This window comes from Jaculus jaculus, chromosome 4, assembly GCF_020740685.1.
Source record: "Jaculus jaculus isolate mJacJac1 chromosome 4, mJacJac1.mat.Y.cur, whole genome shotgun sequence".
NCBI lineage: Eukaryota > Metazoa > Chordata > Mammalia > Rodentia > Dipodidae > Jaculus > Jaculus jaculus.
In genome coordinates this window covers 98,205,439-98,229,203 of record NC_059105.1, presented here as the reverse complement: position 1 = coordinate 98,229,203, position 23,765 = coordinate 98,205,439, and the positions used below count along the sequence as shown (strand labels likewise).

At 36.2% G+C, this 23,765-nt stretch overlaps 2 protein-coding genes across 2 annotated transcripts in view; both read left to right on the top strand.

The window, feature by feature from the left end:
• Nucleotides 1-23,765, top strand: part of Kynu (kynureninase) — a 139,326-nt gene that overhangs the window by 102,605 nt on the left and 12,956 nt on the right. The gene's annotated exons all lie outside the window — the stretch shown is intronic.
• LOC123460135 (10 kDa heat shock protein, mitochondrial-like) lies at nucleotides 11,763-12,165 on the top strand (the record flags this gene model as incomplete). Its single annotated transcript, XM_045147686.1, has 1 exon — nucleotides 11,763-12,165. A coding segment is annotated over one exon (288 nt), but the record flags the coding sequence as incomplete, so codon positions are not given.

The window sequence follows — 23,765 nt, the reverse complement described above, 5'->3', positions numbered from 1 at the left end:
CAAGGGATTAATGGAAATTTTGAGGGCTCAACACCCTATGTTGTTACTTGGCAAGAACTATTTTGTGGATAGAACTTTTGAATCTACTTTTCTCATGTAGCTACATTCTAACTTTTCCTACCAGCATATTGGTTAACAGCTGCTTGCACTCTGAAACTCCCTGCTCTTTCTCTTATTTTCAATTTTTGTTTGGATATTTCTGACTTATTGTTTTAGTTTATATTTACGCTGTTTCTGATTCTTATTCTTTTGCACTAACTCTGTTTCCACTCTGTGCCTGAACTTGCATTTCTCAGCTCTGTTATCTATTTGAAATGTAGCAGAAGGGGCTGAAGAAATGGCTTAGCAGTTAAGGTGTTTGCCTGTAAAGCCAAAGGACTCAGGTTCAATTCCCCAGAACCCACGTAAGCCAGATGTGCAAGGGGATACATGTGTCTGGAGTTTGTTTTTAGTGGCTGAAGGCCCTAGCGCACACAATCTCTCTCTCTCTCTCTCTCTCTCTCTCTCTCTCTCTCTCTCTCTTTCTCTCTCTCTCTCTCTCTCCCTCTTTCTCCCAAATAAATAAATAAAATATGTATTTTTGAAAAAGAAATGTAGCAGAAGGATATTTGTTTTTTGCACTTTTCTTCATATTTTACATAGCAATTTGACAACAGAAATGCCTTGCTATGCAGTTTAGTCCAATGAACAAACCATGACAAGGAGACTTCTGTACCCATGCAAACAGATCAAATGCCACCTGACTTATATTACCTCCCAGAATGCAGATTTGTATTCTTCATATCTAGGTTTCTTTGTATTTGTTCATTCAAACTGTATTATTTGTCTAAAAGACTGTCAGAGGAGCCTACAATATATACCAAGGCTGGTGATAAATGAATATGATTTCAAGCAGCCCAAAATAAAGAGCAAACAAGCCTTTAATAGTTTCCAAGTGGAAGTTCTTTTCATTGAATCTTACAGAAAAACAGTGACTTCCAATTTCTGAAATCAGTTTCCTATTTTTCCTGTGCTTAAATTACCCACATGAAAGAATGATTTGTTGAGCACCTACTGCATCACAGACATATGGAATGTACCACCAAGCAAAGTAATATTCCCTGTCAGATTGTTCTCTGTGTTGATCTCCTTCACTCTTGTGCTGGTACCAGGTTCACCAAGAAAACAACAACCTTACTTGTTTCACCAATTATTCTTAGTTTCAGCTTGGGCCCTTTTGAGGTATGATAGGGTGGCTCTGTCCTTAGAATCTGTGTCTATCTGAAAAAAGAAGCTCCATAATATCCCTTCCCTCTCTCCATTAGTCTCTCTTTTAATTTGATGTCATCGTCTTTTGTTTTTTCCTATTATGAGGGTCTTGTGTAGGTTTTGCTAGGCACTGAGAGGTCTTGGATATCAAGGCCCATTTCTGTCCAGACAGTTGTATGTAAGGAGTTGTACCCTTCCTTTGGCTCTTACATTCTTTCCACCACCTCTTACACAATGGACCCTGAGCCTTGGAGGGTGCTTGATGTTTCAGTGCTGTACTCTCCTCCATCCCTTCTTTTCAGAACTATGTTGCCTTTTGGGTCATCCCAGTGGTCATCATCATATGGAAAAGGGAAGCTTCTCTAACCAGAAATGAGAGTATCATTAATATATGAATATGAACATTAAGTGTAGTGCTTTCAGGGCAATTTGGTTAAAGTAATATATGCATTTATCCAGATAAGAATAGGATTTTACCCCTCAGACTCATGACATCCTCTGCCATAGGCTTTTGATTAAGATTTTTTTTAGCACCAGGCATGTATTCCCTCCCATAGAATGGGCCTTCAGTCCAATTAAAGAGTAGTTGGTTTTCCCCAGAACAGACATGCCACTATTGCACTTGTTCAGTCATTTGGCCTGTCTGGCCAAACTTGAGTCTTCCAGTATGCACTGTTTTCACTGCTGATGACTTCTGTCTCCCATAAGGCTGCATACAGTACAACTTTTTCCAGCTTTCAGTTGGCTGGGTACAGGGAAAGTATTTTCTTCTCAGCACCAGCTTGATGTCTCAGTGACTTTGCTGCTCAAGCATGTAACATCTTCAGCAATAGCGTCTTGCCATCTCTTTCTCATGGGAAACCAAGGGCCTTGGCAATAGCCTAAATACCATATTTTTGATAGTAGTATCTCTTTTTTGTATTATTGCAAATATATCATCCATCCCTAACTGATGTTTATGATTCTATAGGGTTTTCTTAGTTCCATTTTATTTTATTTCTTTTAAAAATGTAATTAGAACATTTAATCCTTCCTTATTGACAGTTATAAGTTCAAAATACTACATTGTAGTTTATAGGCACTATGTTGTATAGCATACTTCTAGATTTTAATCATTTTATAAATGTGACATTTTATTATGTTTCTTTTCTTTAGCCCTTTACAACAGCTGCCACCAGTCTCTCAGAATAATGCAGAAGCAGAGCACTTTCCATCACCTCCTAACATCTCCACCTTACTTACTGGGCTAGTTCCCCAAGAGTTCACCAACAGTCTACCCCTTGCCCTCTCTCACCCACTTCCCAAGAAAGCCACTTTAGAGGTCATTTTAAAAGTTATTCTGTCACATTTTTCTGCTAAAATGAGCAATAGATTCAAGTCTTTATAATAAAGGGCTGAGACATCTCTGCAGCTTCATCTATTTATCTTGAGCTCATTATACTGGCCATGTAGACATGCTTGTTGTTTTTAAAGTGTTCAAGTAATGCTCCAGTCAGAATGTATTCCTTCTACCTTCAACACTCTTCCCAAGAACTGCTTTATTCACTTCTTCATTCCATCAACTCTTCAGCAAAAACTATTTAAGGCCTTTTAAAAATTTCACATTGCCAATATTCCTATGAAAAGTCTTCATATATCTCTTTTCTTCCTGTCCTTTTAAAAATCATCCAAAAATGTACTGGTTTCTATCACAACATGCAATCGCCTCTATATGTTGAGAGAAGTCTGTCTACTACAAGAGAACAAACCTGACAGGGAATATTACTTTGCTTGGTTTGTTGTCTGTAAGTATAGAAGTTTTCAAATATATATATACTGGTATTGGCAGGTAGGAGAGAAAGAGCATGATAGAATTAATAGTTATTAGGAAACTGAGTAAAAGAGGGTTAGAGAAGTCTCAATACAGGAAGAAACCATCATGGAAAATCACAGATGAATCTGATATTTGATAGAAGGAATGCTAAGCCATTCCTGTGTCATACCCATCTTGTTTGTTGACTGAAACACTTTTTTGGATATCTACTCTAAGTAGAACAAAAGGTGCAGCATAATATGTGGAGAAGTTGATGAGACCCATCATTCTGGAACTTAGCTTTCAGCCCAAGATTGGTCGCTGAAAACTTTCCAAGGAGGCATTCAAGCAGTTATATGCCTACCTCTGTCAGACCCAAGGGGCACAGAGCAGGGGGGTATTTTGTGCAGGGTAGATTCCTGTTTTTCTCAGCATGGAGAACAGAGGTCATGAGGAAGTAGTTTGATTTTAAAGTCAAGAAGAAGTCATTGACCACATAGAACAAGATAGCAAATCTGCACCTCTGTGAGCCCTGAGTTTGCAAAGATGCATAGACCCCAATGTTCACTGAAAGGTTCCTTTTTAAGTTTAGCCTCTGAAACTCAATAATAAAACAAAACATCTAATTCATGCAGGCATGACCAGGAACTGAAACCAACTTCATGGAAGGTTGGGTGTCACTGGCTGTGTAGATGGTTTTGGGGTCTTTCTATTTCCCACCCTTTGGGAGAAGGTAGATATACTAAACAACAGAAAGTTTACACAACTTTGTACCCAACTTTAGGCTAATTTGATCAGCTTTTGCCTTTCTTACATACATAAAAATGTTTATGTATATGTTGTTTATTTATATTACAATTTTTAAATTATTTATTTATAGAAAGTCTTGCTATATAGTCCAGTGAGGCCTTGAACTATGACATATACCACCACACCTGACTTCCATTTTTTTTTTTATTAGTTAGTTTTGTACTCAGTGAATACAGTCAAGTTGGTACCATTGTTAGCCTCCTCCCTGTCCTCCTGCCTCCTCCTGGCCCCTCCTTGTTGAGGTATATGGGTCATTCACTGTGGAGTTAGCCCTCAGTTATGGGTAGGAGGAAATTGCTCTGTGTATCATGACCCAATGTGTGGCTCTGACATTCCTTCTGCCCCTTCTTCTGCAAATTTCCCTGAGCCATGTTGGGTTCATTTTAGGTCTGCTTCAGTGATGAGGTCATGGGAGCGTCTGTGTCTCTGGATATCAGATTTGGTAGGAGTTGATCATTCTCTGTGTTCATCTCCTTCACTCTTGTGCTGGTACCCTTGCTTGTTCAACCAATTATTCTTAGTTTCAGCTTGGGCCCTTTTGAGGTATGATGGGGTGGCTCTGTCCTTAGGATCTGTGTCTATCTGAAAAAGAGAAGCAGATTCTCCAACGGAGAGTAAAGTTAATACCAGATAAATTGGATAACCATTATTTTTCTAGAGAGAATTTAATAGGTATAGGCCCTCTTGTAGCCCACGATTGGTTGTAGCTTGATACTGGAGAGTAGGCTCATTTTGTGATTTTGTTCTGACTTGTTTCCCAACTCCATCTATAGGTTCTGTTCCACTGAGCAGATCAGTTAGCAAAATCAAGAGCAGTTGGTTTCCCACCATGGCTGTGAGCCAATATTGCACTTGTGTGAGCATGACAACAGGTTAGTTGCTGCTAAGTAGGTTAGACCATGAATTGCTTGTACAGATACTGACCATTTTCCCCCAGTCACTCATGTAGCACCTTCTGGCACTAGGCACACTGACTGACTGGGGACTGCCTCTTTTCCTGCCATGTCACTCCATGATATGTGTCAACTGCATATGGTGTCTTCCGCAGTAAGGTCTTACCACTAACCTTTGTTGGGTCATCAAGTACTCTTGCAGAAATCTGTCATTCCTTTAGGAAATCTTGTAGGTCTCTCTGATCAAAAGCTCATTGTGGATGATAGCCACATGCTGGTACAGGGAGTTACAGGTCAGTGCCTATGAAGAGAAGGAAGAAAAAGATAAATAATGTAAAAGAGTTAGAGAGAAGAGGGAGAGAGAGACAGAGAGAGAGAGAGGAGAGAGAGAGAGGACATTTTATTTTTGATCGGAATAAGATTCTACATATTTAAGTGAGACAGTGGGATGATTTACATGTGTATTAAATTTCAGATCAAATTTTAGTAATTAGGAAGTTCCTTACCTAAATGTTTGCCATGTGTGTAAATACACATATATCTATATGCATATTAAAATTTCTTTGTGTATTTCTACATGGATGGGTATCTCAGATATTTCATGTCTGTGCTATTGTGAATAGAATGCATTAAACATGGAAGTACAGATATATCATTGTTTATAAATAATTAACAAGTCAAGTTGCCATCTTTTTCTAAAAAGTAGGAATATGTAAACATTACTTGAATGAGTGTATATATTTATGGTTACTCTCTGAGCAAATCAACCATTGGGAAACTTTTGGCTCCAACAAAACACAATTTTCATTGGAAAAAAATAAGTTATTCATTGTCATTGAGGCTTCAAAAATTCTAAGATGAAAGATATTATAATATATCCCCAACTTCTTTTACAAATTTTATCTATTTTAACAATAAATAATTATGGGACACCACACATGTTTCATGTTGTTGTAAAATTATAATGATTTGTTTGACGCAATATATTTTTAAATCCATAAAATCATTACAACTATTGTATTTAGTACTATGTTGTCAGGTGTGAAATAAACCTACATTCTGAAGTCACAAGATGATAAATTAAAGGACATTATGACTCTTGTCTTTCAGGATAATAAAATATTAAGTGATTCATATAGGAGATTCTGTCATAACAGTCTCATTGCCGATTGAGAAAAGTTGAGACATTTCACTTTTTAACTCCTTGCATCCAAAAATATACTCAGAAAAAATATTTTGTTTTGTGGCTTTAAGTCACTCAACTTTATTTTATTTTTATTTATTTACTAGAAGTGGATAGAGTGAAAGAGACAGAAAGACAGGGAGATAATGGGTGTGCCAGGATCTCTAGCCCCAGCAAACAAACACCAGATGCTATGACCATGTGCATCTGGCTTCAATGGGTTCTCAGGAATCTAACCTGGGTCCTTAGGCTTTGCCGGCAAGTGCTTTAACTGCTATCTCTCCAGTCCCCACTTAACTTTATTAGCACATATGCCTTTGGTTCAACAAATAGGGCCAGTTTGTAAAACTTCCTATTTAGTGTTTTTTTTTCACAATTAAATAAACATTTCTCTTGATAAGCGTAGTATATAAGGCTGTTTGATAGTATTAGGACACATCACAGTGTTGGTTTTCTTGACTGGTTTGTAGTCTTCCATAATTATGAGGCATTATTTGTATGAAACCACTGCCTAATCTCACAACTGCACTTATGCACCCATGATTCTCGGGATTGTCAATAGCCTAGTGGGCACATTCCCACCAAATAACTTGCCTCCTTGCGTAAGAAGGTCTAAATCTTCACATTTACTTCAATAACTCTTTGGCAATTATACCAGGAATGTAGGGGGAATGGGCAATTCTTTCTCATCTCCAAATATTGGCAAGTAAAAGGTGACTCATGGTGTGTTTTATGGGCCTTCTTGAAAGGTCAACCCATTGGCCTCATTAGCATTTCATATTTAGGTAGTTTTCCTATAATGCCATTGGCAACAAAGCAGACTTTAATTTCCACTCACTCCACTTACTTCTACACCTTGTTCAAATAATTATTAATACTTCTGTGTCTGTTTGGGCTTGAAGTTGGGCAAAGGAACGTTTTGTTTTCTTACCTTTTCTTTTCATTTTCCTTAATCATGTTAGAAAGCCCCTTGACTTTGGGATGTCCTCTGTCCAGCTGATAGGTAGGCCTGTCCCAAAGGAGTCTTTTGATCATCTTTTGTTTGGTTTCTCTCTTCTCAGTCATTTTGAAAACTTTTAAATTTGTATTTTCTCCATATAGGAATATTTATGTAATATTTTAACCTACACCTGCATACCAGCTACATTTTTTCCCTTTTAATGAGCTGCTTGGTTTCCTTTCTTTATCTTGTCTTGTGATAATCTAATAGTTCATAGTTCATGGTGGAATCAAATAAATTCATTTTGTGTCATGGTGACAGCCACAGAGCTGAGTGTACCCTCCAGGGTGCAAACTTATTCTCAACTTTTGGGTCTCAGAGACCCATAAGCTGACTTTGTACTTCCTGAAACAGGAAAACTATATTTTAATATGATTTTTTAAATGGCATATTTTTGTTAGAATTCATCATTTAAATGATTGAATTCTTTGGTTAAGTGAAAATATAGGGTAATTTTAGGGTTTTTTTTTTTTTTCCTAGCAAACTAACATCCAGAATTTCTTAAAATTGATGACAGTTACAATGATTAAAATAAGATAACTCATCCTATAAGATTAAAGAAACAGGAAGAAAATTTACTTATGTAAAATAATAAGTTTGTTACTATTTTTCTCCCAATGGTTATTTTATTTTATTTTCATTAGTTATGTACACAGTGTGTATACACAAGTTGGTACCATCATTAACCTCCTCCCTGTCCTTCCCCCTCTGAAAAGACCCTCCTCATCATGCATTGTGGGGGTAGCCATCACTTATGGGGAAGTGGCAATGTCTCTGTACATAATGTTCCAACATGTGGTTCTAACAATATTTCCATCCCCTCTGCTGATACCAGGTTCACCAAGAAAGCAGCACTCTTGCTCATTTCCCCAATTACTTTATGTTTCAGCTGGGGCTTTGGTGAGGTGTGATGAGCTTATTCTTTCCTCAGGCTCTGCATCCATCTGCAAAAGAGAAGCAAATTTTCCAAAGGAGAGTGAAGTCAGCCTCTGATAAATGGGATAACCATTATTATTTTAGAGATAATTGAATAGGTGTAGGTCCTCTTATAGCCCATGATTGCTGGGAGCTTGATAATGGAGAGTGGGCTTGTTTTTGGATGTGGCTCTGACTTTTTTCCCAGATCCAGCTATAAGTTCTGTTTTACTGAGTGGATCCATTAGCCAAATCAAGAGCAGTTGGTTACCAACCATGGCTCTGTGCCACTATTGCACTTGTGTGAGCATTGCGTCAGGTTGTTTGCTTCTGAGTAGTTTATACCACAAGTTGCTTAAGTACCCATGATCCTAGAATTTTATAGCACATGTGCTGTGTGGTCTCCTACCCCTCTTTCTTTCAAGATTTTAAAAACAAAATAATGGAAGATCATGTAATATTATGTATTTAAAACTCTATAATAATTATTAATAATTATAGTGCATATTTTATTTAATCAATGAACTCAATGACATTGATACCATATTTAGATATTAGTCTTTTTCATATTACATAAGAACATATTTTTATGTTTAGGTCTAGAGTGTTCAGACTCTACTAGTAATTGTTAAATATCTTAATGAGATATTAGGCTGAAGAGGTGACTCCTTCAGTGAAGTATTTACCACACAAATGTAAGATTCCAATTTTTGATCTCAGGCATCCATGTAAATGCTGGGTATTGTGATGTATGCCTGTAACCCCCGGGCATGGAAGTTGGAGACAAATGGATCCCTATACTAATGAAATCAGTGAGGTCAGTAAGAAAATCTGTCTAAATAAGTGGGGTACAGAGTTATAGAGAAAGACACATGATGTCGATTTCCAGCCTCCACATACATGCACACACACGTGCACGCACACATATATTAGCACTCATGCACACTACTGACACATGCCAAAAACTTTCATGGTGATGAAACACCTCATCTTCCCGAATCTGGTTTCACTTCTTTCAGCATTTCAAAATATTCAGTTAATGTCACTCCTGTTTTGATGGTTTAGCAAGTCTGTCTTCTTTAGGTATTGGTTGATATCACAATCAGCTTTTAGTTCTTTGTCCTTCTTAATTCTGTCTACCTCACCATGTATATTCTTTGTTGTTGGTGTGGAGAACACTGGAAGGCAGGCAGGGATGGGGGTTCCTTAATAGTCTGTCTACCATGCTTTTCAAAAGGTAATGCTGTTTAACTACCCACTGCCCTCAGGCACACTAAAGGGCCAGTGGACAGACTCTTGTGGACAGAGCATTGTCTCACTTGGCTTACTGCATCATCTGTAGCTCTTCCATATAATAAGGTGTTTTTATTGTCTTCTTTTTTTTTCACTACTAAAGACATACAGAAAAACTCTAATAAACCTCAAAATAAGAAATAAAATTTAATTAGGATAATCAACTGTAAAAAAAAAAAAATAGAGCCCTTGGTACCTAGGCTTACCCCTCTGTCACTTTACTGTTACTCAATTTTACATTATTTTTTACTTTACCAATGTCTACCTTTTCTTCTCTTCCTGCTTTCAGAGACTGAGCATTTCTCCTTCTACTTGCTTATTGGCTAGCCCAGATATTCACTTTAAGCTGTTTTTCTCCACTGTCCTGATAATGTTGAAAAACCACACCTTCTTGCTTTGGTATTATTGCTGATTCTTTGAGCACACGTGAAGTTGTCTTGCTGTGTCATGGTTGACTCACACAACCTCTTTTAGCCAAGCTTTCTCAATCTTAAGTTTTATTGTGTGAACACTGAGAATATGTGAATGTACGAAACTGTTGTGCCCATTTCCTGGCACATGTCTTAGGTTTTGTCCTTTTTTATTCCATAGCAGCTAGTTGTTGACACCTTTTCTTTGTCTTGACTTTTGAACAGGCATGAGAACCAATCACTTAATTTGCTAGACAGCTGTGAATGTTCTGTTCAGGGGAAAAATAAGTTCTTCCAGGAGTATATATGGCTTCAGTCCAGGGAACAATAATATGTACCAAACCACCAGAATCTGTGATGAAGCTGGGTCAGGCTTCCAGAACCTTTTCATGTCCTTTGCACTCTGCCATTGCAGAGAAAAACAGATTTTCTTTGGTGAGTCAATGAAATGGAACATACCACTCAGATAATGAGATAGACAACTATGAAATTCTATGTTCCCATGCAATCATATTATATTTGTACTTTTTTTATTATAAAAGGCATGGAAATTATTTACATGAGACATTTCAGAATTTCAGTGGAATGGGCAGCTTCATATGGTGCCATTTCAATGGTGATTTCATTAAGGCTAAGTAAGGCTAAGACCCTTTTATAGATTTAATAGGTAAAGCATAAAAAATGATGCCTTGCCCTTAGCTAAGAAATCAGTTCAGAATTTTCTTTCTTTCTAAAAAGAACATATTTCCCCCTTGTTTACTCCCTGTTTCTTTCATATTCCTTTTATGAACATGTCATCATGCATATTCAAGACAAGCTATCATTTCCTCCTGTGATACTGTATTCAACTACTGTGTCTTTGATGTTTCTGTTGGGTATATCCAGCAACCATTATAACTCACACTTTTGAATTTTTAATATAACTTTATAAGCAGAAATGACAAGTTCTCAGTTCTTTAGAGAATATGCATAAATGAAAGAAAAGTTTTCTAAATAAAAAAAAATTGAAATATTGCTCCCAATTTTTGTTTTGATTTAACTTAAAATAAAAGGGAAAAACGCATGGTACTATAGTTTCTACTATTTCGTCTCGTAGTCATTGTGTTTGCCTCAGGTCATAAGAAGAAAATGCCAATCAGTTTCCAAAATAAGCATTATATATACAACAGTCCATGTACTCATTTTGATATAGAAGAAATTATAAATTGTAATATTATCTTCTTACTCAAGCTATAAAATATGAAGGTAATATAAAGTTCTTCATTTGGCCTTTAAAAAAGTTAGTTACTTTCTTTATCTAAAACATTTAATATTCTGTAATGTTTCCCTAAGAGGTCTCAAAACCAGCTAAGTTATTATTCTAAACAATATATATTAGGAGAATATATTTTCTTAAATTTAATTCAGTTGAAATGTTATGGCAAATACACATTTATAAAATGTCTATATTGGAGCTTAAAAGGCACTCTGGATATTGATGTAAAGTACCAAGATCTTTGCTGCCATATGAACTTTAACAGAGATATTGACTATTTCAGTTGAAATGAGACATACACTTAACATATGAGAAAAGATATCCAATGCAGTCATATTTAAATTCTCTTTTTATCACATATCTTCAATATGTTCCTGTGTATTATGGAAAAGGATTTTCAGGTAGGATCATAAATTTCTTCCTCTGTATATATAATATGTATCGAAAATTTTCTGAGGGGACCTGTGTTTTATAAATCATTACCAGAAAAAATGTCTGGTAATATTATATGTATTAAATTAACTTTGTTATTTCTTTCTTTTAAATAAGCTCTCAACTATTTTCAAATGATTGTTCTGTGTTTTTATAGTAGGCCTGAGAAAGGTCTGATTTTTTTTTTTTTTTTTTTTTTTTTTTTTACTGAGAGAGAAAGAGGCAGAGAGAGAGAGAGAGAGAGAACGGGCACACCAGGGCCACCAGCCACTGCAAAGGAACTCCAGATGCGTGCGCCCCCTTGTGCATCTGGCTAACGTGGGTCCTGGGGTATTGAGCCTTGAACCAGGGTCCTTAGGCTTCTTGGGCAAGCGCTTAACCGCTAAGCCATCTCTCCAGCCCCAAAAGGTCTGATTTTTATTATGAGCATGCAAAAAAGAACAAATCTGCAGGTCTCTCTCTCCTTGCAGTGGCGGAGCAAGAGCGAAGTCTGAGCTGCCGCGGGAGAGTCATGGCGGGACAAGCATTTAAAAGTTCCTTCCGCTCTTTGACAGAGTGTTGGTTGAAAGGAGTGCAGCTGAAACTGTAACCAAAGGTGGCATTATGCTTCCAGAAAAATCTCAAGGAAAAGTATTGCAAGCAACAGTAGTAGCTGTGGGATCAGGCTCTAAAGGAAAGGGTGGAGAGATTCAACCAGTTAGTGTGAAAGTTGGAGACAAAGTTCTTCTCCCAGAATATGGAGGCACCATAGTAGTTCTAGATGACAAGGATTATTTCTTATTTAGAGATGGTGACATTCTTGGCAAGTATGTAGACTGAAATCACCATTGAAATGGCACCATATGAAGCTGCCCATTCCACTGAAATTCTGAAATGTCTCATGTAAATAATTTCCATGCCTTTTATAATAAACTGGTGATATCTAAGCAACTGACATCCATTGTCTCAAATTTAGTTTCACTGTACTGTTATAAATATTTCCAAATAAAACAATGTAAATAAAAAAAAAAAGAACAAATCTTTGGTATATGTGGCTTACTGTTTGTTTCCAGAGAATATAAAAGTATAAAACCAGTTTGTTTGTTTTTTTTTAAATTTTGGATAGATATCAGGTAATGTCTGTTCACTACATACTGACAACCTTTCAAATGACTGACATAGTTGTCAACTATACAATATAAATTAGTATGCCTGGGAAAGGCCACAATTCCTAAAATTCTTGGCCTTCTCACCTCTGAGTCTTTGCACAGATTTCTCTGCTCCTCTAGAACTGCCTTTCCTCTTCCTTCTTCTTCTAAAATTTACATATTTAAATTTAGCTTTCCCAGAAGAGCTCACGGACCATCCAAGGGTGCCTCAGTAATCCTACTGGTGCTTCATCTGTCTACTGTTCCTGGCTAAGTCACCAGTTACTCCTTAACCTGTCCTATAAGTAGAGACTAGTCACTATGCTCACATTCCTGCTAGAGATGAGCGAGCACCCAGTGTGCACAAAATATGCAATGTATTCTACTATGAAATTCTGTTGGTTTCATATCATATGTAATTATTCCCTATTAGTACATACAGTATTTTATTATACAGATTTACTTTAACAATTTGTAAATGTAGGAAATGTAGTTTTCTTTCAATCTGGAACAAATTAATAAACAATGCAATGAGTTTACTCATACATTTTGCTTCATACCTAATGTTTCTCAGGAATAAGTCCTAAATGTGAATTTTACAGGTCAATGACATAAGTATTTGTAAGCTTACTGCTGTTGCTCACTTTCTCTGTACTGGTGTACATCAAATCATACTATAATAACACATACAGAATCATGTTACATACTAATAGCAAGCAAATACAACCTCTGAATTCTGTCAATCTGTAAAATAATTTACAATAGCTCATTGGTGCCTTAATGTGTTTTATCATTACTAAATGGAATGCTGTTGCATTTACCTTTTCATTGCTGGAACACAACATCCAACTGGGAGCAGTTTATGAGAAGAAAGAGCTCATTTCAAGCTTATAGTTTTCAGGGTTAAGTATCATCATGGTAGAGGAAGCTGGCTCACTCCATCATACATCCACAGCAGACACACACATACACACACACACACACACACACACACACACAAACACACACAGAGTGAGGGAAAAAAAAAAAAACAGCAAGAAGAGATTAAACTGCCTCGGAATACCCAAAGACTAAGCAAAATCTCAATCACAAATACCTAAGGCTATGGGACATTTTCCTTTTGACACTTAAAGGTATCTTTATACAAAACATTAATCTGTATCTTCCTCTGTTTCGTTTTTCTCCTCCCTTTCCTCCCATTCTCTCCTTCCCTTCTCTTCTCTTTTCCACATGAACTTGCTTTCTGGCCCAAACTGGTCTGAATCTCACTATATAACCTAGGCTAGCACCTAACTGATATCCTCTTACTTCAACTTCTCAAGTGCAAGACACCAGGTGTTTACCACCTTACCTTGCATACTTTGTTCATATTATCAATCTCTAGATATAGTTTCATTGTTTTCTTTTTAAATATTTTATAATTTTTTTAAAATTTTTTTTTGTTCATTTTTTATTTATTTATTTGAGAGCAACAGACACAGAGAGAAAGACAGATAGAGGGAGAGAGAGAGAATGGGCGCGCCAGGGCTTCCAGCCACTGCAAACAAACTCCAGGCACGTGCGCCCCCTTGTGCATCTGGCTAACGTGGGACCTGGGGAACCGAGCCTCGAACCGGGGTTCTTAGGCTTCACAGGCAAGCGCTTAACCGCTAAGCCATCTCTCCAGCCCTATTTTATAATTTTTATTTAACAGAAAAAGAAAGGGGAGAGAGAGAGAGAGAATATGGGAGCTCTAGGGCCTCCAGCCACTTTGCAAACAAACTCTAGATGTGGGCACACCCTTGTGCATCTGCCTAATGTGGGTCCTGGGGAATCAAACCCAGGTCCTTTGGCTTTGCAGGCAAATGCCTTAACTGCTAAGCAATGCTTCTTTTTAACTGGCACAAGAAACATAGAAAATATGATTACTAATGCTACATGATGTTTCAATGCATATGTACATTTTATTCTCAGGTTAACCATATCTATCTGATACACTTGTCACTTCTGTTTGGTAAAACCTTTCAAAATCCTTTTTCGCTAATTTGATGAGATACATTGTCTACAGTTGTTATCTATTATCACCCTATAGTAATGCACAACATAAAAAAATTATTTTTTAACATTTATTCATTTTAGAGAGTAAGAGGCAGATATAGATAGAGAAAAATGGACATGCCAAGGCAAAGGAACTGCTCCAGATGCATGTGCCACCTTGTATATCTGGCTTGTGTTGGGTACTGGGAAATTCAATCTGGTTCCTGAGGCTTTGCAGGAAAGTGCCTTAACCATGAAGCCATCTCACTGCCCCAGCATTTCTTTTTTTTTAATTAATTATCTTATCAACAACTTCAATGTTTGTAAACAATATCCCATGTTAATGCCCTCCCTCCCCACCCACCCATTTCCCTTTGAAACTCCATTCTCCATCATAACCCTTCCCCCTCTCAATTGTTCTCTCTTTTATTTTAATGTCATGATCCTTTCCTCCTATTATGATGGTTTTGTGTAGGTAGTGTCAGGCACTGTGAGGTCATGGATATCCAGGGCATTTTGTGTCTAGGGAGAGCATGATGTAAGGAGTCCTATTCTTCCCTTGCCTCTTATAATCTTTTCTCCACCTCTTCTGCAATAGACCCTGAACCTTGGAAGGTATGATACAGATATTGCAGTGGTGAGCACTCCTGTCACTTCTTTCCAGCACTACGATGCCTTCTGAGTCATCCCAAGTTCATTGCCATCTGAAAAGAGAAAGTTCTCTACTAAAAGTGAGAGTAGCATTAATATATGGGTATGAACATTAAGGGAAGGGCTTACTGGGCCATTTGATAAGCATAGTACATATATTTATCCAGACAGCTGCAGTCATTACACCTCTAGGGTTCATGACTACCCCTGTTGTAGGTTTTCAGTATCAGGGATGTATTCCCTCCTATGGAGCGGGCCTCCAGTCCAATTAGAGGGCAGTTGGTTTCCACCATGACAGACTTGCCACTATTGTACCCATTGGCTCATTTGGCCTGGCTGGCCTAATATAAGGCTTGCAGTGTCCACTGTTGAGTATCTTCTCACTGGTGTATTCTCTTTCTCCCATTGAATTGCATGCAGAATAGCTTCTTCTTCCAGCTTTCGGTCAGCTGGTCTACAAGGGAGAGGTTATCAGTTCAGTTCCAGCAGGATTTCTCAGTGGCCTTGCATCCTAAGTATGTGGAGTCTTCAGCAGTAGGGTCTTACCATCTATTCCTGGTGGGAAACCAAGGGCCTCGGCCATGGCCTATAATGTTTTTGGAGTATCAGGGACCTCACTGGCCAACAACTCACTGCAAGTTATCCCATCTCTGGCACTGAAAATTTTCTAGCAACAATCTATGGCTCCTAAGTGTTCCATTGTCCAAAAAAGTAGGTTTCTATATGATTTATTTATATCCTCTTAGATTTTGATTAGCTCTTCCTCCACCTTTTCTTTACTCAATCTCTTCCCCTGACCTCATTTGGGCCTTTTCACCCCCATTAATCTATTCTTCTACTTACATATATACAATATCATCCTATGAAGTACCCACCTCCCTTCCTTTCTCTTCCCTTTATACCTCTTTTCTAGCTTACTGGCTTTTGCTACAGAGTTTTCTTCCTACTCACACAGAAGTCCAGTCATCTGTAGCTAGAATCCACATATGAGAGAGAACATGTGATGTTTGGCTTTCTGGGCCTGGGTTACCTCACTTAGTATAATTCTTTTCAGTTCCATCCATTTTCCTGCAAATTTCATAACCTCATTTTTCTTTACTGCTCAATAGAACTCCATTGTATAAATGTGCCATATCTTCATTATCCACTCATCAGTTGAGGGACATCTAGGCTGGTTCCATTTACCAGCTATTGTTAATTGAGTGTCAATAAACATGGTTGGGCAAGTATCTCTAAGGTAATGAGATGAGTTTTAGGATACATGCCTGGGAGTACTATAGCTGTGTCATACGGTAAGTCTATTTTTAGCTGTCTTAGGAACTTCCACACTGAATTCCACAATGGCTGGACCAGATTGCATTCCCACCAACAGTGTAAAAGGGTTCCTCTTTTTCCACATCCTTGCCAGAATTTATGATCATTTATTTTCATGATGGTAGCCAATCTGACAGGAGTGAGATGGGATCTCAATGTGGTTTTAATCTGCATTCACCTGATGACTAGGGATGTCAAGCTTTTTTCTTAGATGCTTATATGCCATTTGTATTTCTTCTTTTGAGAACTCTCTAATTAGTTCCATAGCCCATTTTTAATTGGTTTGTTTGATTTATTATTTAATTTTTTGAGCTCTTTGTATAGCCTAGATATTAATCCTCTATGAGATGTATAGCTGGCAAAGTTTTTTTTCCCATTCTGTAGGTTGCCTCTTTGCTTTAGTCACAGTGCCCTTTGCCATACAAAATCTTTGTAATTTCATGAGGTCCCAGTGGTTAATCTGTAGTTTTATTGCCTGAGCAATTGGAGTTATATTCAGAAAGTCTTTGCCAAGACCAATATGTTGAAGGGTTTCCCTTACTTTTTCCTCTAGCAGTTTCAGAGTTTCAGGTCTGATGTTAAGGTCTTTAATCCATTTGGACTTAATTCTTGTGCACAGAGAGAGAGAGAGAATAATCTATTTTCATCCTTCTACCAATACATGTCCAGTTTTTCCAGCACCATTTGCTGAAGAGGCTGTCTTTTCTCCAATGAGTATTTTTGGCATTTTTATTGACTATCAGTTCGCTATAGCTACCTGTACTTACATCTGGGCCCTCTACTCTGTTCCATTGGTCTACATGTCTGCTTTTGTGCCAGTACCATGCTAGTTTTGATACTATGGCTCTATAGTATAGGTTAAAATCTCTCTGTCCCTCTTTCTTTCTCTGTCACTTTCAAATAAATAAAAATAAACAAAAATATTTTAAAATCAGATATGGTGATACCACCAGCCTTATTTTTTTTTTTTTTTGCTCAGTATTGTTTTAGATATTTGAGATTTTTTTGTGCTTCCAAATGATTTTTTGTATTTTTTTTCTATTTTTGTGATGAATGCCATTGGAATTTTGATGGTGATTGCACTAAAGGTGTAGATTGCTTTTGGTGAGATTGCCATATTCACAATATTGATTCTTCTGATCCAAGAACAAGGGATTTTTTTTTTCCATTTACTAGTGTCTTTTGCAAATTTCTTGAGTGTTTTAAAGTTTTCATTGTAGAGATCCTTCACTTCACTTCCTTGGTTAGCTTTATTCCAAGGTACTTTACTTTTTTTAAGCAATTGTGAAGGGGAGGGATTCTCTGATTTCAGCCTCTGTTTTTGTTGTAGCATACAGGAAGGCTACTTATTTCTGAGTATTTATTTTGTATCCTGCTACATGGCCATAAGTGTCTGTCAGGTCTAACAGTTTGCTTAGTAGAGTCTTTAGGGTCCTTTATGTATAGAATCATGTCATCTGCTAGTAATGATAACTTGATCTCTTCCTTTCCAAATTGTATCCCTTTTATGCTTGTCTCTTGCCTTATTGCTATGGCTAAGACTTCTTGTACTATATTAAATAAAAGTGGGAACAGTGGACACCGTTGTCTTGTTCCTGATTTTAGTGGAAAAGCTTCCTTTTTTTCCCCATTTAGTAACATGTTGGCTGCAGGCTTGTTATAAACAGCCTTTATTATATTTAGATATGTTCTTTCTATTCCCAATCTCTGTAGGACTTTTATCATAAAGGGATGTTGAATTTTGTCAAATGCTTTCTCTGCATCTAATAAGATGATCATGTGATTTTTGTCCTTCAACCCATTTATATAATGTATTACATTTATTGATTTGCATATGTTGTACCATCACTGTATCTCTAGGATAAAGCCTACTCGGTCCAGCTAAATGATCTTTCTGATATATTCTTGTATTCTGTTTGCCAATATTTTGTTGAAGAAATCAAGAAGGAAATCAAAAAATTCATAGAGTCAAATGATAATAAGAACACAACTTACCAAAACCTTTATGACACAATGAAAGCAGCCTTAAGAGAGAAATTGATAGCTTTAAGTGCCTATATTAAGTAATTAGAAAGGTCTCAAGTAAATGACCTAATTCTTCATCTTAAAGCCTTGGAAAAAGAGCAACAAGGCAAACCAAAAATCAGTTGATGGGAAGAAATAATAAAGATTAGGGCAGAAATTAATAAAATAGAATCCCCCCCCAAAAAAAATCCAAAGAATTAATGAAACAAAGAGTTGGTTCTTTGAAAGGATAAACAAGATTAATAAACACTTAGCAAATCTGACCAAAAGAAAGAGAGAAGAGACACCAATTAATAAAATTAGAGATGAAAAAGGCAGCATCGCAACAGATACCAGAGAAATTCAAAAAAAATCATAGGGACATAATATAAAAACAAATATTCCACTAAATATGGTTCCTAAAATATATATTGCTGGGCAAAACTTTGTTCTGATCCATTGGTCTATTAAAATAATCCTAAGGGGCTGGAAAGATGGCTCAGCAGTTAGGCACTTGCCTGTGAAACCTAAGGACCCTGGTTTGAGACTCGATTCCCCAGTACCCATGTTAGCCAGATGCACAAGGGTACGCACGCATCTGGAGTTTGTTTGCAGTGGCTGGAGGCCCTGGCACGCCCATTCTCTCTCTCTCTATCTCTGCCTCTTTCTCTCTCTGTCTGTTGCTCTAAAATCAATAAAATAAAAACATTTTTTTTAATTTTAAAAAATTAATAATCCTAAGGATTTTTAGTATTAATGATGTAATGAATTATATATTATTTGATTTTTTTAAAAGCTATCCTATGTTTTTCACTGCATCTTTTAAAATACAGTAACATAGGAATGTTCATGTATTATAGTTTTTTAAAAAAAGATTTATTTCATTTCCATATTACATTAAAATTAGTTCACTTATTTATTAGTAAAAGCAAGCAAAGCTCTACTTGTACTGTTATGTGGGTGATATTAAATTTATGTATCATTTTAATGAGAATTGGACCTTTCTTGGTGGTGATTACTGCCCAGTACTTTTTATTGTTTATCCATGTAGGCTTTTAACTTTTGATTTGTTTTGTTTTGTTTTTTGGTTTAGGGTCTCACTCTAGCCCAGGCTGACATGGAACTCACTATGGAGTCTCAGGGTGGCCTCGAACTCATGGCGATCCTCCTACCTCTGCCTCCCAAGTGCTGAGATTAAAAGCATGCGCCACCACACCTGGCTGCTTTTAACATTTCTTGGTAATACATTTATGTAATAATTCAATTTTATATATAATTTATTTATTGTATTGGTTACTTACCAGTACATTATTATACTGAATTATCTTTTCCTTAACACTGAGTACAAAATTATATAAATTGAAAATAACAATATATATCTTGTTTCCAATTCTTGCAGCTCTAAAATTTTGGTAATTATGGTACAACCTTTGATGTTTCCCTGTAAAATATGTTTGTTTGAAAATGGTTGCAATATTTTTCTTAAGACTTATTCATTTTATATGTGCAATTCTAATACAGTTTAATATTTATGTTATATTGGTATCATAAAATGATAATTTCTTCAAAGCTTTTTGTTTGATTTAGTTTTTGCTTCCTATACAATAGAATGAATAGCTTTTGTACTATCTAACAAAAAAATTGTGGAATGAGACCCTTGCTTATAGCAACCTTACATGTTTGTGTTCTTTTTGTTTTTTTTTTTTTTTTTAGTTCTTTTACTAAAATTTGTTGGCTTACATTTTTATCTTCTGGGAATAAATTGAATAAATAATATTCTCTAAGGAAAAAAAAAGCCTTTTTGTTTAGGATTTTAAATTAAGCAATCTTTCTTTCTGTTTTGATTTTTCATTCTAGCCCAGGCTGACCTGGAATTCACTATGTAGTCTCAGGGTGGCCTCAAACTTTTGGCAATCCTACCTCTGCCTCCGGAATGCTGGGAGTTAAGGCATGCACCACCACGCCTGGATCAATCTTGCTTTTTTGATGACCTTATTTTTCCCTGTTTTGTGATTAATCCTCCACGTAGTATTTTATTTTGTATCAATTCATGGGCATTTGTTTTCTTAATTAAATGAAACCCCATTTAACAAAAGTTGAATATTAATTGTGGATCAATGGGTTATTTTACAATTTCTACCTGTTAATTTGACTTTTTTCATCAATTTATTATTTATGCTTTCTTTCAATTCTTTCACAATATTATTTGTCTTACTATTGATGCCTCATATTGTAAAAGTTGATATTGGTCTGAAATGTGAAACAGGAACAGTTCTCTAAGTATTGCTTACACAATGTCTTCAAAATGTTGATTCCTATTGTTCTTGTTATCATGTTTTTGAAGAAATTCTATCAATTTAATTTGTATTCTTCTTTTTCATAAATTTAATTGATATACCTTGCTCTTTAATTTGTGAGGAAATTAGGTCTGTTTTCTGAGCTCATTAATAGCTATCTTTATTTGATAGTATGTTTTGTGTAATAGTCAATGTTTTCTGGGAATGTCTCGAGGCTGTTATATGTATTTCAGAGCCTATCATTAAAGTTTCATTAAATATTCTTTAATAAATAGTATTTCTGTCCATTTTATTTTTCAAGGACTTAGAAAAGTTAGTGAAAATCTTCTACGAGATCATATCTATCTCTCCTGATCATTTTTTATAATGTGTTATTTTCATTTGCTTATTAGAGAGAAGGAGAGAGAGAAGGGCATGCACTGTAAACAAACTCCAGATGCATTTGCCACCAAGTGCATCTGGCTTACGATGATATTTGAGAATGAACCTGGGTCTTTGGGCATTGCAGGCAAGTGCCGTAACTACTAGGTCATCTCTCCAGTCCAAATTCACATTTGTGGTTATTTGTTTGTTTGTTTGTTTTGTTTTTTTAGTATTCTCTTTTGAAGTAGGGTCTCACTCTTGCCCAGGCTGACCTGGGACTCATTCTGTCATTCCAGGCTGGCCTCTAACTCCCAGGGATCCTCCTACCTCTGCCTCCCCAGGGCTGGGATTAAAGGTGTGTGCTATCACACCTGCTCTTCTCCTGATCGTTTTGTAATGTCTGCTTTGTCAATGTTGTCGTGCCACAAATGTAGAGATTAAATTCAGAAACCTTTGCTGTGAGTCTCCATGAGGATTATGAAATATTCTTCATAGACTTCACTCCTTTTTGTTCAGAAGGGACTCTTTGCTCTCAAGTGTTCCTTACATAATAAAGCTTACCAGCAGGAGGATCACCCACTCTGGAGGAAAGACCTCCTCCTTCAGTTATTCCTTCTTGGAAGCAACTTTAGAGAACTGTCCACTAGGAATATCTGTGGATTCCTATTCAGATTAAGTTGACAACAGAATTTAATGATCACATGCCCTGTTTGTTCACTATTTTTAAGCAGAAGATTCTGGTATTAAGAAAGTTTTAGTTAAAACTTTTTTTAAAGTTGTGCTAATTATCCTCTTTGAGCAATGGTAGATCTAGCAGTTTTCTTTTTCATGTCATTGTGTGCTTTGACTTGTATTTCTGCTTGAACTCCTTAATACCCAATAATTTTCAAAAGCAATTAGTGACTGTGGGATGCAGCATGAATCTCACATGATGATGTATTGTTTTTAATATGGAGTTTCAAATCAATTTTGACTTCATTCAGAGTTCTCTCTTGAAGTAATTCAAGTTTGAAAACTGCTCACATGTTCTCATTTTTAGTCATATCTTTATTGGAAGGGTAGTGAGGATAGAACTTCCTTCTTTGGGGACTATATTTATATTTATTTATATTTATATTTATATTTTATGAACCAAGATGTTATTACATTACACATTAATGAATGTTCGATTCTTGGTTACAAATTAGGGAAGGTTCCTTAAGCAGGAGTTTTGAGAATGGCATAGAATATCCTTTCAGAATTCTTATTTCTCACTCCTTCCTGCTACTAGGAATTTCTATGATATTCTATGTGAATGTGCTTCCCCATTTTCTAACAGAAATTCTGAAAACTATTTTGTTTATTTCTGATAGCCATGGCCCTAGCAAAGATACAAATTTTGTAATTTAACATATGTACCTTATCTTAGCTTTAAAAGGTACATTTTTACTGTCTCCTCCTTATACCATTCTATTGTATGCACATTTACCACTTTGACCTGTTTTTCTGTCTTTTTTTTTTACATCTTTTTTATTATTTCTAAATAGCTTCTATCCAATATCAGCAGCATTAGAGGGTGCAGAAGTACAGAAGAAGGATTCTTAGTTTCAATAGTCAATTACTTGAAGTAAAATAAGAAATAACAAAATGGCTCCAAAGGTATTCTAGATATAGGTTGAATTTCAACCTTTAATTTAGTGAGATCTGTTTGACTTTTTCCCATCTATATGTATATAGTATAACTAACATGTATTATGTGTGGTGTATGTATGTGTGTACAAATACATATGAACCATTTTGTGTGTGTGTGTAGGTCGGAAGAGAACTTTAGGTGCCATATTTATTACTCAGCGGCATACTTCCTTGAGATGAGAGTTCTCTCTCAACCTGAAGCTGTTGTTTGGGTCAGCAAGTCCTGGTGTTTCTCTGGTCTCCATTACTCCCTTCCATAGACTAGGGATATAAGCATGAGTGGCCTTTTCCATGGTTTCTGGGGAGAAAAAGTCTGGTGTTTCAAGCCCTCCCAGACCCTCATGTTTAAATGGCAAGAAATCTTAAATACTGAGCCATCTCAATAAACTTCATTTGATATTTATAAATCATGGATGGAGAAACTTAATCATTTCACACAATTAGACTTTTATCAATACTTTTATACACACACATATATATTTAAAACATACAAAGTAATATAATATTGAAGTCTCATTTTAGGTTAAGGTATAGGCATTCAGTTATAATTAGAGCTTTATTTGAAAAGATCGAGTACATTGTTTTAAATATTCTGGTAAATACAGGTGGAAAAACAATAGTTAAAGATTTTAACATTCAAACATATATTTCATGATGCTAAAACTGGAATATTAGTTGACATATTAGTATATGTAGTCTTTCAGCTATAACATTTCCATAATTTTATTTTGAATATAAGATGTTTTTGAGTATAAAATTTTTTGACTATGTGCTAACCTGTTATGTGCTAATAGTGCAATTCATTTATTCTAATGTCAATTAGGAGATATTTGAGGAGGCTTTGACAATACCAACAGTATTATCTAAATTCTCCTTGTACACAAATTTTAGTGTATTAAATCAATTGGTGAAATGCAAATCATCTCCCAACCAGAGTTCAAATCTTCCACACTCATGTAAAGCTGAATGCAAAGCAGAGCATGCCTCTATATCCAATGCGCTCACAACAATGAAAGGCAGAGTTCAGAGAAGCATGAACCCTGGAGCTCATGGGTCCAGCAAGTTTAGACTTCACAGTGGCAGAAACAAGA